The sequence below is a fragment of the Anarrhichthys ocellatus genome, unplaced genomic scaffold (assembly GCF_004355925.1).
Source record: "Anarrhichthys ocellatus isolate YVR2014 unplaced genomic scaffold, GSC_Weel_1.0 scaffold62, whole genome shotgun sequence".
Lineage (NCBI taxonomy): Eukaryota > Metazoa > Chordata > Actinopteri > Perciformes > Anarhichadidae > Anarrhichthys > Anarrhichthys ocellatus.
This window is the reverse complement of record NW_022280092.1, coordinates 1,429,743-1,441,999: the sequence shown is the minus strand read 5'-3', so window position 1 is coordinate 1,441,999 and position 12,257 is coordinate 1,429,743. Positions and strand designations below refer to the sequence as shown.

The 12,257-nt window shown below is 41.7% G+C and overlaps 2 protein-coding genes across 2 annotated transcripts in view; one reads left to right on the top strand and one right to left on the bottom strand.

Moving 5' to 3' along the window:
* Positions 1 to 1,672: 1,672 nt before the first annotated feature.
* Positions 1,673 to 4,086, top strand: LOC116397012 (uncharacterized). The gene is made up of 4 exons (XM_031872104.1): positions 1,673 to 1,826; positions 2,065 to 2,421; positions 2,522 to 2,628; positions 3,545 to 4,086. Exons 1-4 carry the CDS (start codon positions 1,778 to 1,780, stop codon positions 3,755 to 3,757), a joined length of 726 nt encoding a protein of 241 aa, XP_031727964.1. The 5' UTR covers positions 1,673 to 1,777; the 3' UTR covers positions 3,758 to 4,086.
* A 1,147-nt stretch (positions 4,087 to 5,233) lies between these two features.
* LOC116397015 (trinucleotide repeat-containing gene 6C protein-like) overlaps positions 5,234 to 12,257 on the bottom strand; it is a 42,248-nt gene continuing 35,224 nt past the window's right edge. Inside the window, exons 15-17 of the mRNA XM_031872107.1 lie at positions 11,630 to 11,755; positions 11,401 to 11,540; positions 5,234 to 11,299 (exon numbers count right to left, since the gene is read on the bottom strand). Of these exons, the coding sequence (XP_031727967.1) occupies positions 10,915 to 11,299; positions 11,401 to 11,540; positions 11,630 to 11,755 (651 nt within the window). The 3' untranslated portion in view covers positions 5,234 to 10,914. The remainder of the gene's footprint in view (positions 11,300 to 11,400; positions 11,541 to 11,629; positions 11,756 to 12,257) is intronic.

The window sequence follows — 12,257 nt, the reverse complement described above, 5'->3', positions numbered from 1 at the left end:
ACACCCTCTGAGACTCAAGACCAAAGTCTGATGAAGTTGAGGAGGATAAAATAAAATCTTCACACATATTTGCTTTATTGTGTATTTCTTTGGAAATTCAATTATCTGTTACAGTGCATCAAAACTGCAAAAACATTCAATACAGAAATGCAGTTCAAACATTAAGAAAAAAAAATTGAAAATGCCTCCACAGTCATAGTTTGCCACTACATACAAGTATGTAGAAGAAATGGCACAGTACAGTATGTAGTTTATCGAAAAAAAAGTCATGAAAAAGTCATAGTATACTATGTCGATAAAAGTAATGAAAAAGTTATATTATAGCATGTCGAAAAAAGTCAGAGAAGAGTATGTCGAAAAAAGTCATAATAAAGTCATCGTATTGTGTGTTGAAAAAAGTTTTAAAAAAAAAGTCATAGTATAGTATGTCGATAAAAGTAATGAAAAAAATCATACTATAGCATGTTGAAAAATGTTATCGTATAGCATGTCGAAAAAAGATACCCACTGGTAAGTATCGAACCCAGACTGAATTTGGCTGTGGGGTAGCGACGCTAACCACTAGACCACCTGTGTATCATGAAACATTCAGGGTGTGTCCTCATAACATACTGATTATTTGTTAAAGGATATCCTGTTCAGTTGTAACAATAGTAATAAAAAAGTAATAATATAGTATGTCGAAAAAAGTTAAAAAAATTCATATAGCATGTCGAAAAAAGTCAAACAAAAAGTCGGTCTACTTTATCAAAGAAGTCATAAAAAGTTATCTTATACTTTGTCGATAAAAGTAATGAAAAAGTCATAGAAGGGAATGTCGAAAAAAGTCATGAAAAAAAAGTCAAAGTATATTATTTCAAAACAAAGACACCCACAGGTAAGTTTTGAACCCAGTTTATTTGGCAGTGAGGGAGCAACACTAACCACTACACCACCTATGTATAAGGCAAACTCTAGTCATGACACATTCAGCGTATGTCCTCATAGCATATTGATTAATTGTTACAGGATATCCTATTCAGATGTAACAATAAAAAAGTAATAGTATGAAAAAAAACCAGCATAAAGTGTGAAGAGTGTTGCATGTGATAAAAAAAGTCGTACAAATTTAATTTTAAAATGTCATGAAAAGGTTATCAAAGAGGTCTTAGTATAATATTTCATTTGAATTCATTAAAAAGTTATAGCATAATATGCAACAAGAAATACATAAAAAACTGACTATAGTATGTCATTAAAAGGTCAGTTTCTAGTAGCTCATTAAAAGCCATTCTATGGTATATACCGTTTCAAAAGATATAAGAAATTCATAGTATATACGTCATAAAAAGTCACAGTATAGTATGTCATAAAGAAGTCATAATATCAACTTCATATGACATTTTGTGACATATTATGATATTTTTGCCACATTTGAATGGCATACAATGAAATTTGTATTCCGTTTTTATAGCATACTATACTATGACTTTTTAGTACATTTTGGAAGCACCCCTTTATACATCAAGAGTGTACATCCGGTTGCTGATAGCTTTAAAGTCTGATGCTTCACATCCAGAGTCTGAAAAATATTAAAATTTCACTGAGACAACCTCACTGTCTCACAAGACCAACGGCAGTATTTCAACGGCAGTTCTTACACTGAAGTCCTCTTCCTGCTTTGAGGTGAAGAACAATGAGGGTGTTGACGAAGTCTCACAATAGACGAGAAGGAAGTAGGAGTACAACATGACTTAGCTTTGGTATATCTTATCGTGTTGTTATAACTGAAAAGGCCATGAAGATGAGCTTGGCATGCATTCTCATTTTCATTCAGCTCTTTGAAGGTAAGAAAAATGTCCACTTTTTACTTCCGAAAACTGTAACTGCTTTATTCTGACATTAACTTTTTTCTCTCCCGTCTAATACAGCGATTTGTTTCTCTTTACTGGGAGGAATATCCGACCAGTTGTGGTGCTTTGGACTGACCAAAATAGCTATGCTGCTAGCATGACTAAAGACTGTCATTAACTGTGTATTTTTGCTAGAACTTTAACTAGAAACTATTTTTGTTTTCTCCTCCAGCCTATGCGGAGTTGCTCTTTAAGCAGCTGACAGAGAGCCAGTCACTAGAGCTCTCCTGTTCCCCTCAGCAGGAGCACAGCACCCTGATACGCCTCCACCTGTACCACCGCAGTGCCCAGAGCCAGACGACCCTGCTGTCCATGGCCGAGGGTGGCGGGCTGAGGGTCAACACGGACCACGGGGGCCGTCTGCAGCTCCGTGGAGGTCTGGACTCCCTGCAGGTCAATGTGACCGTGACCCTTTTGCAGCGCAGTGACACGGGACTCTACGTGTGGGAGCTGAACTACAGAGTGGACAACAGCTCTGATGAGATCAGCCTCAGTGCTCCGAAGGTTCTCTTGTTGGTTGAAGGGACAGGTATGTGGTTCAGACACCTCACAATACACTCTGCTGCAGTTAAAAAGTCAAGTACCTCTGTGCAGACTGAAATGTGTCTTGGTGTGTGTTTGTGGTGCAGGGAGGTCATGCCAGTGCTCTCCCAGTTACCCTCGTCTGCTCCTGACTATCTTTACAATAGCGGGGCTTCTTCTGCTCACACTCAGCTGGCTGGTCGTAGAGAAATGTGTAAGTGTTCACACTTCTAACTGAATTGTTAATTTCTGATGTTTTTTGTTACGTGAAGCAACAATGCACCTGTGTTTGACAAACAGTACGCCTCCTCCTGTTCCATAATCTTGCAGTATAGTATCTGACTGATGCACTAGTTTTTCAGGCTTTTCAACTGCTGTAAATCAAAATGAAGTGAGTCATATTGAGTTCAATACCAATTAATGTGTCAGCTTTAATAGAGGCCTGCCAGACATCTGTTTGAGGGAGCTAGTTTTCAAGGCAATTTATGTAAATGATAATTACTGCTGGGACTGTTGGTGCATGACTCACAAACTGACATTATGTCTAGTGGCAAAGGGAAAAGAAATCTCCAAATCAATATGAAATGACTGAAAACAGTCATCAAATGTGGACTCACATCAGTACTGACATACAATATATCTGTCAAGCAACTGTGCAACTGTACAAGCTAAAGCCTCAAAAATGACCATCGATGTCAAAGCTGTAGTCTTAACAAAAAAAAAACATTACAAACTTCACTTAATCACTGTTAACTTCATCAATATTGTGTTATATTAGACTGTATAATCCCTGTATTGTGTGTTATTGTCCTGACTGGGCCTAAATAACCCTGAACTTTGACGTTCTTTTTGCTGTATATATTACTATACATCTACTGTTACTCAGAACATGGGTTTCAAATCGTCAGCTGTGGACCCGACCTGGTCCCAAAACATGTTTAGAATGAATTGTTACATCCAACACACATAATTGGAGGATAAAAACTATACGTTTCTAAACCAAAAGAGAGGTTGACCTGGAACACAGACAGTTACAAGAGGGTTGAAAATGTATTATATTGATTAAATATATACATATATGTGACCACCAAATTCTGATCAGTTAAATCTTGTTCTGTGTTGTACTGTAGGTGAAGGCGAGGCATCATCACAGACCACAACCTCCGGTTCCTATCTATGAGGAAATGACCACGAAGCAGCAGAGAACAGGAATCCCCCAAAATAACCCCGAGGTCCCCTCAGACCTGGAGGAAGTCAACTTCCCCGTGTACGCCAACCCAAACATCCGCCAACCACAGGACAACTACTACGCCTGTCCCAGACAGCTCGCCCTCAGACCCTGATGTGACTTCCGGTGCAGCAAACATTGACAGGAAATGACACCAGCTCTGGGAGCAAGAGGTGACTCTCCTCCAGGACATAAAAAAAAAATAAAGATGTTGGTTTGGTGGAACGAACAAACTCCAAATGGCACATTTTTAACAGCCAAGAAAAAATTGCTATTTTATTAATATTTGAAAGAAGCTCCATAGTTCATGAAAACATTTGTTTCGGTGCATGTCATTTAACAATCACATTCTATGAGGAAAAAGAGATATACAGAGAGAAAAAATAAAACATTACAAGCCACTGACTTTTCATTAAATCTCAGTACAGACATTTTTCCTTAATACCCCCCGCCCCCCCAAAAAAAAGGCAAAAAAAAAAAAAAGCAGAGAAAAAAGCAGCCCTAATCCCACATCACCCACCCCGCCCTAAAAAAAAAAAAAAACTTAACTGAGAAAAAAACCCTTGAGGGTGACAGGCTAGAATCCCACAGTGCTAAAGAGTGAGACGCTCATTGGTTTTAGGAATACACAGCATGGCGATGTAGCGCTAGGTCAATCTGAATCGGGGGAAGGAAGCTGGAGGCAGAGGGCTATACATGAATCACCTCCCCCTCCACCCCCTGAAAAAATAAAGTAAAAACACATTGGATCCCAAAAACCCCGGCAATAGATCAGCCACTTAGAAGTAGGCCATAAAATCCCCATCTCCTCCCCCGCCAAAAAACACTTGTGCATAGTTTCATGATCCTTTCCAACCAGCTCATGTTTTACAAACATCCTCCAAAATGTGAAAAATGTTCCACAAAAGTCTGATTTCTCTATTAATAATACCCGCTGTGGGAGAATGAGAGAGAGATAGAGGAAAGAAAGAGTAATGCACAATGTTCCTGATTCAGTCAGGACGGGACCTCATTAAGAAAACACATTAAAGATTCAAACATACAGCATTTTGCATGTTATTCACTGTCTTTTTTTTTTTTTTAACAATCAAAATCATTGACCTTTTTCCTTTTTAAATGTAAAGCAATTTTAATATATAGATTTATATATAAAGCACTCCATTTTCATTTAAAGTCCATTATTTGGTTATTATGTAACTGCTACGGATTCTCTTCTTCTGAAATCCATAACTTTCAGTGCTTAGAATTGTTTCTTTTAAATCTTCCATTTTTTTTTTGACTCATCATAAAAATGTACATTAAAATGGCGTGGAGTTGGTACTCTGGAACCCTGGCCTTCCTGAGACAAGATCCACTTTTTTCGTGTGTGTGCAAGATAGTGAGCAATTATGTCTTTTTTTTCTTTTCTTTTCTTTTTATATAAAGGAAAAATATATATAATCAACATAAAACATACAGGCTTCAGATAGTCAATGAAATCAACATTAACACAGAACAAAGAAGGTTAAACAGAACAAGACAACACTGTTCAATCCCAGAGTTCTGAAAGTAGCACAAGAAATATTCATTCTTTGAAGTGTTGTGTTGCACCTTTTTTTTTTTTTTTTTTAAATGGAAGCATTTGTCCTTTTTATTTTTCCAACATCCCCATGGTTTAATTCCTTTGTGTTGCTGATTTTTTTTTTTTGAACTCCAGAAATAAACAAAGTGTTTGTAAACTGTCGGTGGCCTTGCAGGAAAACAAATGACAATATGAGTGAATTGAACATGAGTGAAAACAGAACGAAAGCTAACAAACCAAAAAGGTAGGCACCTCTGAAGTGAGCCCTAGAAGCCAAGGCTCAGTCTGATGTCTTGTCCTTCAATCTCTCCGTTGCTCAGATTTGGGAGAGCTGAAGTCCTTCTACCCAAATCTATGGCCACAGGTCTGCAAAATACTTTGTTTTTGCTGATTTTTTTTTAAATGTTTTTTTTATACATATGTGATTCTTTTTTTTTAATTTTGTTTTTTTTTTATAGTTTTCTTGTTTTTTTTCCTCAGGTTTATAGTCCGAAAAATGGTGCAATACTCAATTATGATCCATACTTTCTTGGATTATTCCACAATGAAAGCCACTAAGGTAGATAAACATTACATTTTAAAAACACACTTATTTTAGTCCTTGAGTAAACATTTACACGTGAACTGTCCCCATCTCCCCTCAGTACTTGTATCATGTTGTTCGTTTAGCTGGATGAGGGGTGAGGCCGACACTCAGTGCAACGCTAGAGGCTAGTAACAATTAACATCAGAATATAGTTTTGACGAGCAAAAAGAAAAACAAAAGAAAACAAATCAACAACAAAAGTATACTGAATTGAAAAAGAACCACAAGGCGGAATTCCCTCCGCTGTAATCACGAGCTCTCACACATGTCGTCACCTCACACGCAAAACATTCATTCACACAACATACAGTACAAGCAGCCTTGTGCAAACACTCAAATACAACAGATGTAAATTTGCCTTTATATCGATCTTTGTTTTCAACAACACTCGTTTTTCAAATTTAATTCACTCTGAACCGATGCTATCAAAAAATCTCTGAAGTTCATGAATGAGACAAAAAACCACTACAAAAAAGTGTTCACATTACATTATTGGCGCTTCTTTTGATTCAAGTATTTGTTTTCATTATTTTGTATTACTCTGATATGTTTACGATCTCGTCTTCTGGGAAATATAATGTTGAGGAGGATACACAGGGTGAGGGCCGAAGCCAGGGCGGGGTTGTGGGGCTTAGGCTAAGTGGAAAACAAAGAGATCTAGCCATATACACACATACACCCATTATGTAATCTAGGTTGTATACATGTATGTTGTATATATGAACTAGCATGTGCATATTCAACCCAGGCCTTTGCTTTTGTTTTTTTTTTTTAAAAGAGTGATTTGCTAATTTAACTCTTTTTGGGGCCCCTGCCCCCAGACCCTCGTCTGATCCATGATTGAGAAGCATACATTTGCACGAGCTCCAGTTGCCTTTGAGTCTGTGTGACTTTCAAAAAGGGAGAGCATCTGATTTCCAACACTAGACAGGTAGATAAGAGTGCAGGCGTGGGATGTGGCGGGGCTCTCAGTGCTGGTGCTGCGCCAAAAAAAAAAAAAAAAAAAAAAATTCCAGGGCACATCTGAGACTTGACCTCCGTCCCAGTAACCCATCCTCCCACTCTAATTCGACTTCCGACGCCAGTTGCTTGGTTCAAGTCCAGTGTGGAGTTAATGCAGGTTTTTTTCTAGGAACGAACAAACACACAGACAGACAACACAGGCAATAGTGATTGTTTTGTTGAATGAGTCTTAAGCGACTCTGGAAGAGGGCAAATCCCGAAAGTTTTAAGACTTGGTACCTAACTTGAGGTTTGTCCCTATTTCTGCTGATATGTCGGGTCCCTGACCCCAAAAGCCAGATGAGCAGAAACGACCTGTCTTACATATGCTGGCACGACCTTCAGGTTGGAGGTCCAAAATGAACCACCTGGATACAGCTTCCCCACATGTGGCCCCGGAGAACGAGGCCAGACGGGGTGAGAAGGCGGCAGCTTGCAGGGGAACAGAGCACAGGCACCTCAGCCTCGGAGTGCACAGCTGAAACAGACTTATTCTTTTTTTTTTTTTTTTTTTTTTTTGTATTTTGTAGTTTTTGCGAAAAAACCTTGATGATAAAGAAAAAGATGTTTTTGGTTTTTAAAGAGATGTACCCGATGTGACCCATAAACAGTGCACAGACACATACAGGGACCACCTCCCCCCCCACTCCACCTCCACCTCCACCCGCAGCCTGGTTCGCCACTAAACTTCCAGTCCACTGTTGGTGAAACCAGCACCATTCATCTGTCCTGCCCTTCTACTCCTACAGCTGGAGCTTGTGGTGTACGCCGCTGCAGCAATAAAAGGAAACTTAAGTCTCATCCCGCTTAGGATAAATTAGGATATGGTGGAAGTAGATATTTGCAGATCAGTTGGCCCAAGACTGAAGAAGTGACTGTTTGCCAACCACTAGTGCCTCCATTAGTGTCATTTAGTAGCTCTGTCCACACAGTGGGAGACTAAACCCGGGAAGAGACTCTTTCAGTGTCCCTTATCTTTTAATCAAAGGGCAGGAGGGGGGGGGGGGGGGGGGGGTTCAAGGGAAGCTGCCTGGTAGTAAAAGTTGAGAGATAAGTGAAGGTTGGCAGATGTGTCGGTGGGGGGGGGGTGGCTGTGATTTTCTAGATGGCTGTGAACGAACACCTCCTCGTCTTTGCATAGAAATGGAAGGCTGTCATCAGTTGAGGTGGTTCTAAGTGTAACTGAGTGCTCCCAGAGTTAAACATAAAGCACCAGTGTGAGTGAGGCCCATCAACACTAAAGGATGTGTGTGTGTTATGAGACAACATAAGAGTGGAGGTGCCCCAGGATGGACAGAAGAAGTTGGCTCACTATCCTGGAGACCCTTTGACTACACAACCGTGCCCACCTGATTTGAATAGACTCTTTAATAAACCCCCTGTCGGGCTCTAACTCCCCCACTAACCCTTTTTTTCGACTGAGATCTGCAGTGTTTCGTATGGCCTTGCTGCACAGCTGAGGCGTACCTCTTCAATACACACTGCTTGTGCCTCGGAGGCAGTGGGAGGGGCAGGAGAGAAGCTGAACACTGCATAAAGACCATTATTTTAAAAAAGCCATGAAAACAATCATTATCTATATCATCAATTGATAACAGCAACAATATCAGCAAACTTCATGACAACAATCAAATCAAAATGCACACTGGCAATTCCATAAGTGAAAACCAAGAAAAAACAACAACACATCAAAACACCTCCATCTCTGGCTAAAGTGATCCTTGCAGGAGAGAGACAAAGAGAGAGAGTGGAGTTGGAGGTTGCTGAGGACAGACTCTGGCGCAGCAGTAGTAGTAAATTTATTACAGGTGGGCCAGTTCTGAAAGAGCTGCTCTTGGCCTGGAGGCCAGGGGAGGAAGAGGAGGGAAGCCAGTCTGTAGGGATCCGCAGGGAGGCAGCGAGCGAGGGGGAGGGCGGGGTGAGGGCTGCTGCAGAGCACTGCACTCTGCAGCAGGCAGGCACTCAGTGGCCACACTATCACACAGGTTGGCAGGGCCTCCAATAGAAAGAAGACAAAGAAGAAGAAAAAAAGGACGAAGAAGATGGCGATCATCCCTGCTGGATCCAGTAGAACATGAACATGTCGAGTGTTTCCAGACACCAAGGCTAAAGATTTCAAAGTATGCAATGTAACAGTGATATTTACTTTGATAAAGAGGGTGGGTGCTTTGGGGTCTTTCCCTGCTGCACCCAGCATCAGTTGAGTTAGTTCTTTCTTTGTATTTCCCTTCACTTTGCTACCATGTTTGACATCCTTCCTGGTCCCACCGACTTGAGGGAAGGATTGAAAAAAACAAAAAAAACATCTTCACATCCATGTCAAGTTAAAAAATAAGCATATAGAGAAGCCACTAAGCAGATTGCTTTTTTGTCTTTTTTTTTTTTTTTTTTCTTCAGTTTTTATTTGCCAGTGTTGCTTCTCCTTTCCTCTATCTGTTGGCATTAAGGGTATAACGAGCTGCGACGCTCTTGCTAAGTGCTATGATAGACCACCTATTCACAAATCTTTGCTTCAAACTTTTCTACCAACGCGAATTTGGGCAAAAAGAAAACGAAAAGGGGCATCTGGTCTTCTGGGGTAAAAAGGAAAACCGGCTCCTCTCATTTTGGTTTGATGCCTTCTCCCCAAGCGTGCACACACACACACACACACACACACACACACACACACACACACACACAAACACACACAGGAACACTCTCACACACATACACACCTGTCCCTCCCTCTCCCCCAAAACCAGTAACTGGCATACGTGTGGAGAGTAGGCTGGCTGAAGAAGTGCTTTGTGTGTACCTCCTTGTATCTTGGATAGAAGGTGGCTGAAGACCAGCTTGCTGCTCTCCTGAGCGCACACACTCTTGGGGGGGAGATGAAGGGTAATAGTGGCAGTTTTAGGGGGGGGGGGTGAAGGGCAGATAGCGTTTTTGCAGTTCAATCATTCTTTACAGTCTCCTCTCTTTCCGAGAGAGGTCATGGTAGGGAGCTTGGGACGGTAGAGTCTGTGGCTTATATTGCACGTCACTTGAAATGGTGGGGGAAAAAAAAAAAAAAAAAAACACACCAGTGGGGAACATTTACGACTTGAGGTTTTCCACAACATCAGTGAGAGGGTCCGAAACTGAGACCAAACTGCGAGTTGCCCGCAGATGAGTTGAGGTGCATTGAAGTGTTTGTCTTTACAGCTCCTTAGTAAGAGCAGTGGTTCATTTTGTCGTCCATCACGTTCCATAACTGTACATGTGACGACCCAAAATCCCCCCCCTCCCCCCACCGGGTAAGATTGACAGACACATTTGAATAATATCATTTCTTAGCTTGCAATGATTTAAGAAGAAAAAAAAAAAAATACAAAAAACAATGGCTTGAACACGGCGAACGGAGTTGCATCATTCCCTTTTGAGCATTGTGTTGGGGAACTCAATCTGCTTGCAAAAATGCACTGAAGTTGTGAGCTGCGGTTGCTTACGTTGGGCCGCAGCAGCGTGTACTCTCCACTCAGGTTTCACTGGCTCAGAAATAAGGGTGTGCAAGTGTCCGTATGCTTCTTCACCAAGTACAGAGTGAGTGAGGATAGCAGGGCAGGAAAGAGGTTAAGGCTAATATTAGTGCTGAGAGAAACAAATGAGTCTGGACCAGCTGAAAGTTCGACAACCACTCTGATTGAAGGGTTTTACTTTGGGAATGATGCCTTTTCGTGGATCTCTGAGGTGCAGTATGATTGCCTGAAAAGGCAAAGAGGGATTATGCAAGTTTAAAGATGGCAGCTCGGCATCTCGTGTCAGTTTGAACTAAAGTACACAGCGGCGAGTTCCCACAAGTTCATTTCTGTAAAAAGTTCTCTTTCTTTGTTGAATGAAAGACTCCTTCCTGTGTCTCCAAATGTAAAAGCTGAACACTGTGACCAAAAATCTCTCACCGAGATTCACAAAAGAACTGCAACAGAAATGTCATTAAAAACAAAAAGGAGTAGAGGATGTTGGCGAGGGTGAGCAGCGAGGATGTAGCCTCGCCCTCCTCTTGTCTCTCCTTTTCACCGTTACAGCCACACTGATTATCTCCACAATGATTTGCAAGATTTTTACTCCTGTTGGGTGTTTGTTGCAACTGGGCTCTTCCGTCCTACATGGACTCTCCACTCAGCAGGTCCCCAGGCAGCAGGGTATTGATTGGGGTGGGACTCCCCATGACCCGCCCCTCCTCTCCGCTCGGGGGTCCCCACAGGCTGGAATACTGCTGCACACCACCCCACAGCAACTCTCCCCCCGTCTTTGCTCCACCGGATCCCAGCCCACCGCTACCGCTGCCGTTGTTGTTGTTCCAGTGGGGCGAGTGGCCGATGGGATGGGAGGCTCCGGACCCGGTCCCGCCCATCCTTGTCTGATTGGCGCCCGGAGAGGCCTGCCAGCTGGTTGTTCCGCCAAGCGACTGGCCCTGTGCAAAGAAGCGGGTCACTTCATCTTCCCCAGCAAACTCTGCCAGGATGGTGGTGTTCCCGAGCACGCACCTGGACGGAGGTGAGAGGAAAAACACAGGTGAGTAATGATTCAAACTTCTTTAAAAATCAACTGAGCCAAATACTTCGAAGCATTTCATTAAGACATGTACATGTGCAGGGACTTCTGAGCCTTGGCAGCTTCATCCTTGGAGCTGTAGCGCACCACAGCGTTGCCCTGCGTCAGGTTGAGGTGGAATGTGATGAGGGGGCCGTGTTGCATGCACAGTGTACGCAGAGTCGAACCGTCAATCTGGGTCACAAACAGAAAGAGCAAGGCCGTGAGTGGAAGGATACAGTCCATTCTCTGTGAGGTCTAAATGCTGTATTGTAAACTGGTACCTGTGGAGTGAGGTTCCTTAGAACCAGCCAGCTACTGGTCCTGGTGGAGCTGTCTGTACTCCACGTGGTACCTGCTGTGTGTGACAGAGAGAGAGATACCAAGATGCTTATTATCAACAAGCTTGTCTAAAACTAAAATCAGTCAACAAAACTGCATGGGTGGAGTCGATTTCCACCCAGTGTCAGTTGACAGTTGTTCAACCACAACAAGATCTTCTTGAGTTGTTGTCAATCCTGCCTATACTCTCTACCTTCAGAATTGGCCTGTGGTTGTACGCCGCATCAAAGTGCAGCTTGGGCTACGAGTACACTCCTACTGCAATCTTCACAACCATGCACACTAACACGTTATGGCTCCATATTCTGACCTATGTATTTTCAGTTTTTTTTTTATGTTTACTATTTTCACATAAAGGATAAAAACATTAGCTTGTATGTCATATATGCAAGAATGTCTATTCATTCACTACCAATAAAAACAATAAACATGTTTAAATGTCTTGTGTAATCAAGTAATTATTGTGAGTAATAGAGGCACTCATGCTTTCTATTGACAAATGGATTCATCTGCTTGACTTCTTTTGTGAGCTTTGACTGATGATATATATATATATATCTATATATCTAT

Bases quoted from the DNA above. Each gene is read 5' to 3' on its own strand.
- LOC116397012 (XM_031872104.1), top strand. From the start codon at position 1,778: ATGAAGATGAGCTTGGCATGCATTCTCATTTTCATTCAGCTCTTTGAA. The intron at 1,827-2,064 runs GTAAGAAAAATG...TTTCTCCTCCAG, and splicing joins TTTCATTCAGCTCTTTGAAG to CCTATGCGGAGTTGCTCTTT. The intron at 2,422-2,521 runs GTATGTGGTTCA...TTTGTGGTGCAG, and splicing joins CTTGTTGGTTGAAGGGACAG to GGAGGTCATGCCAGTGCTCT.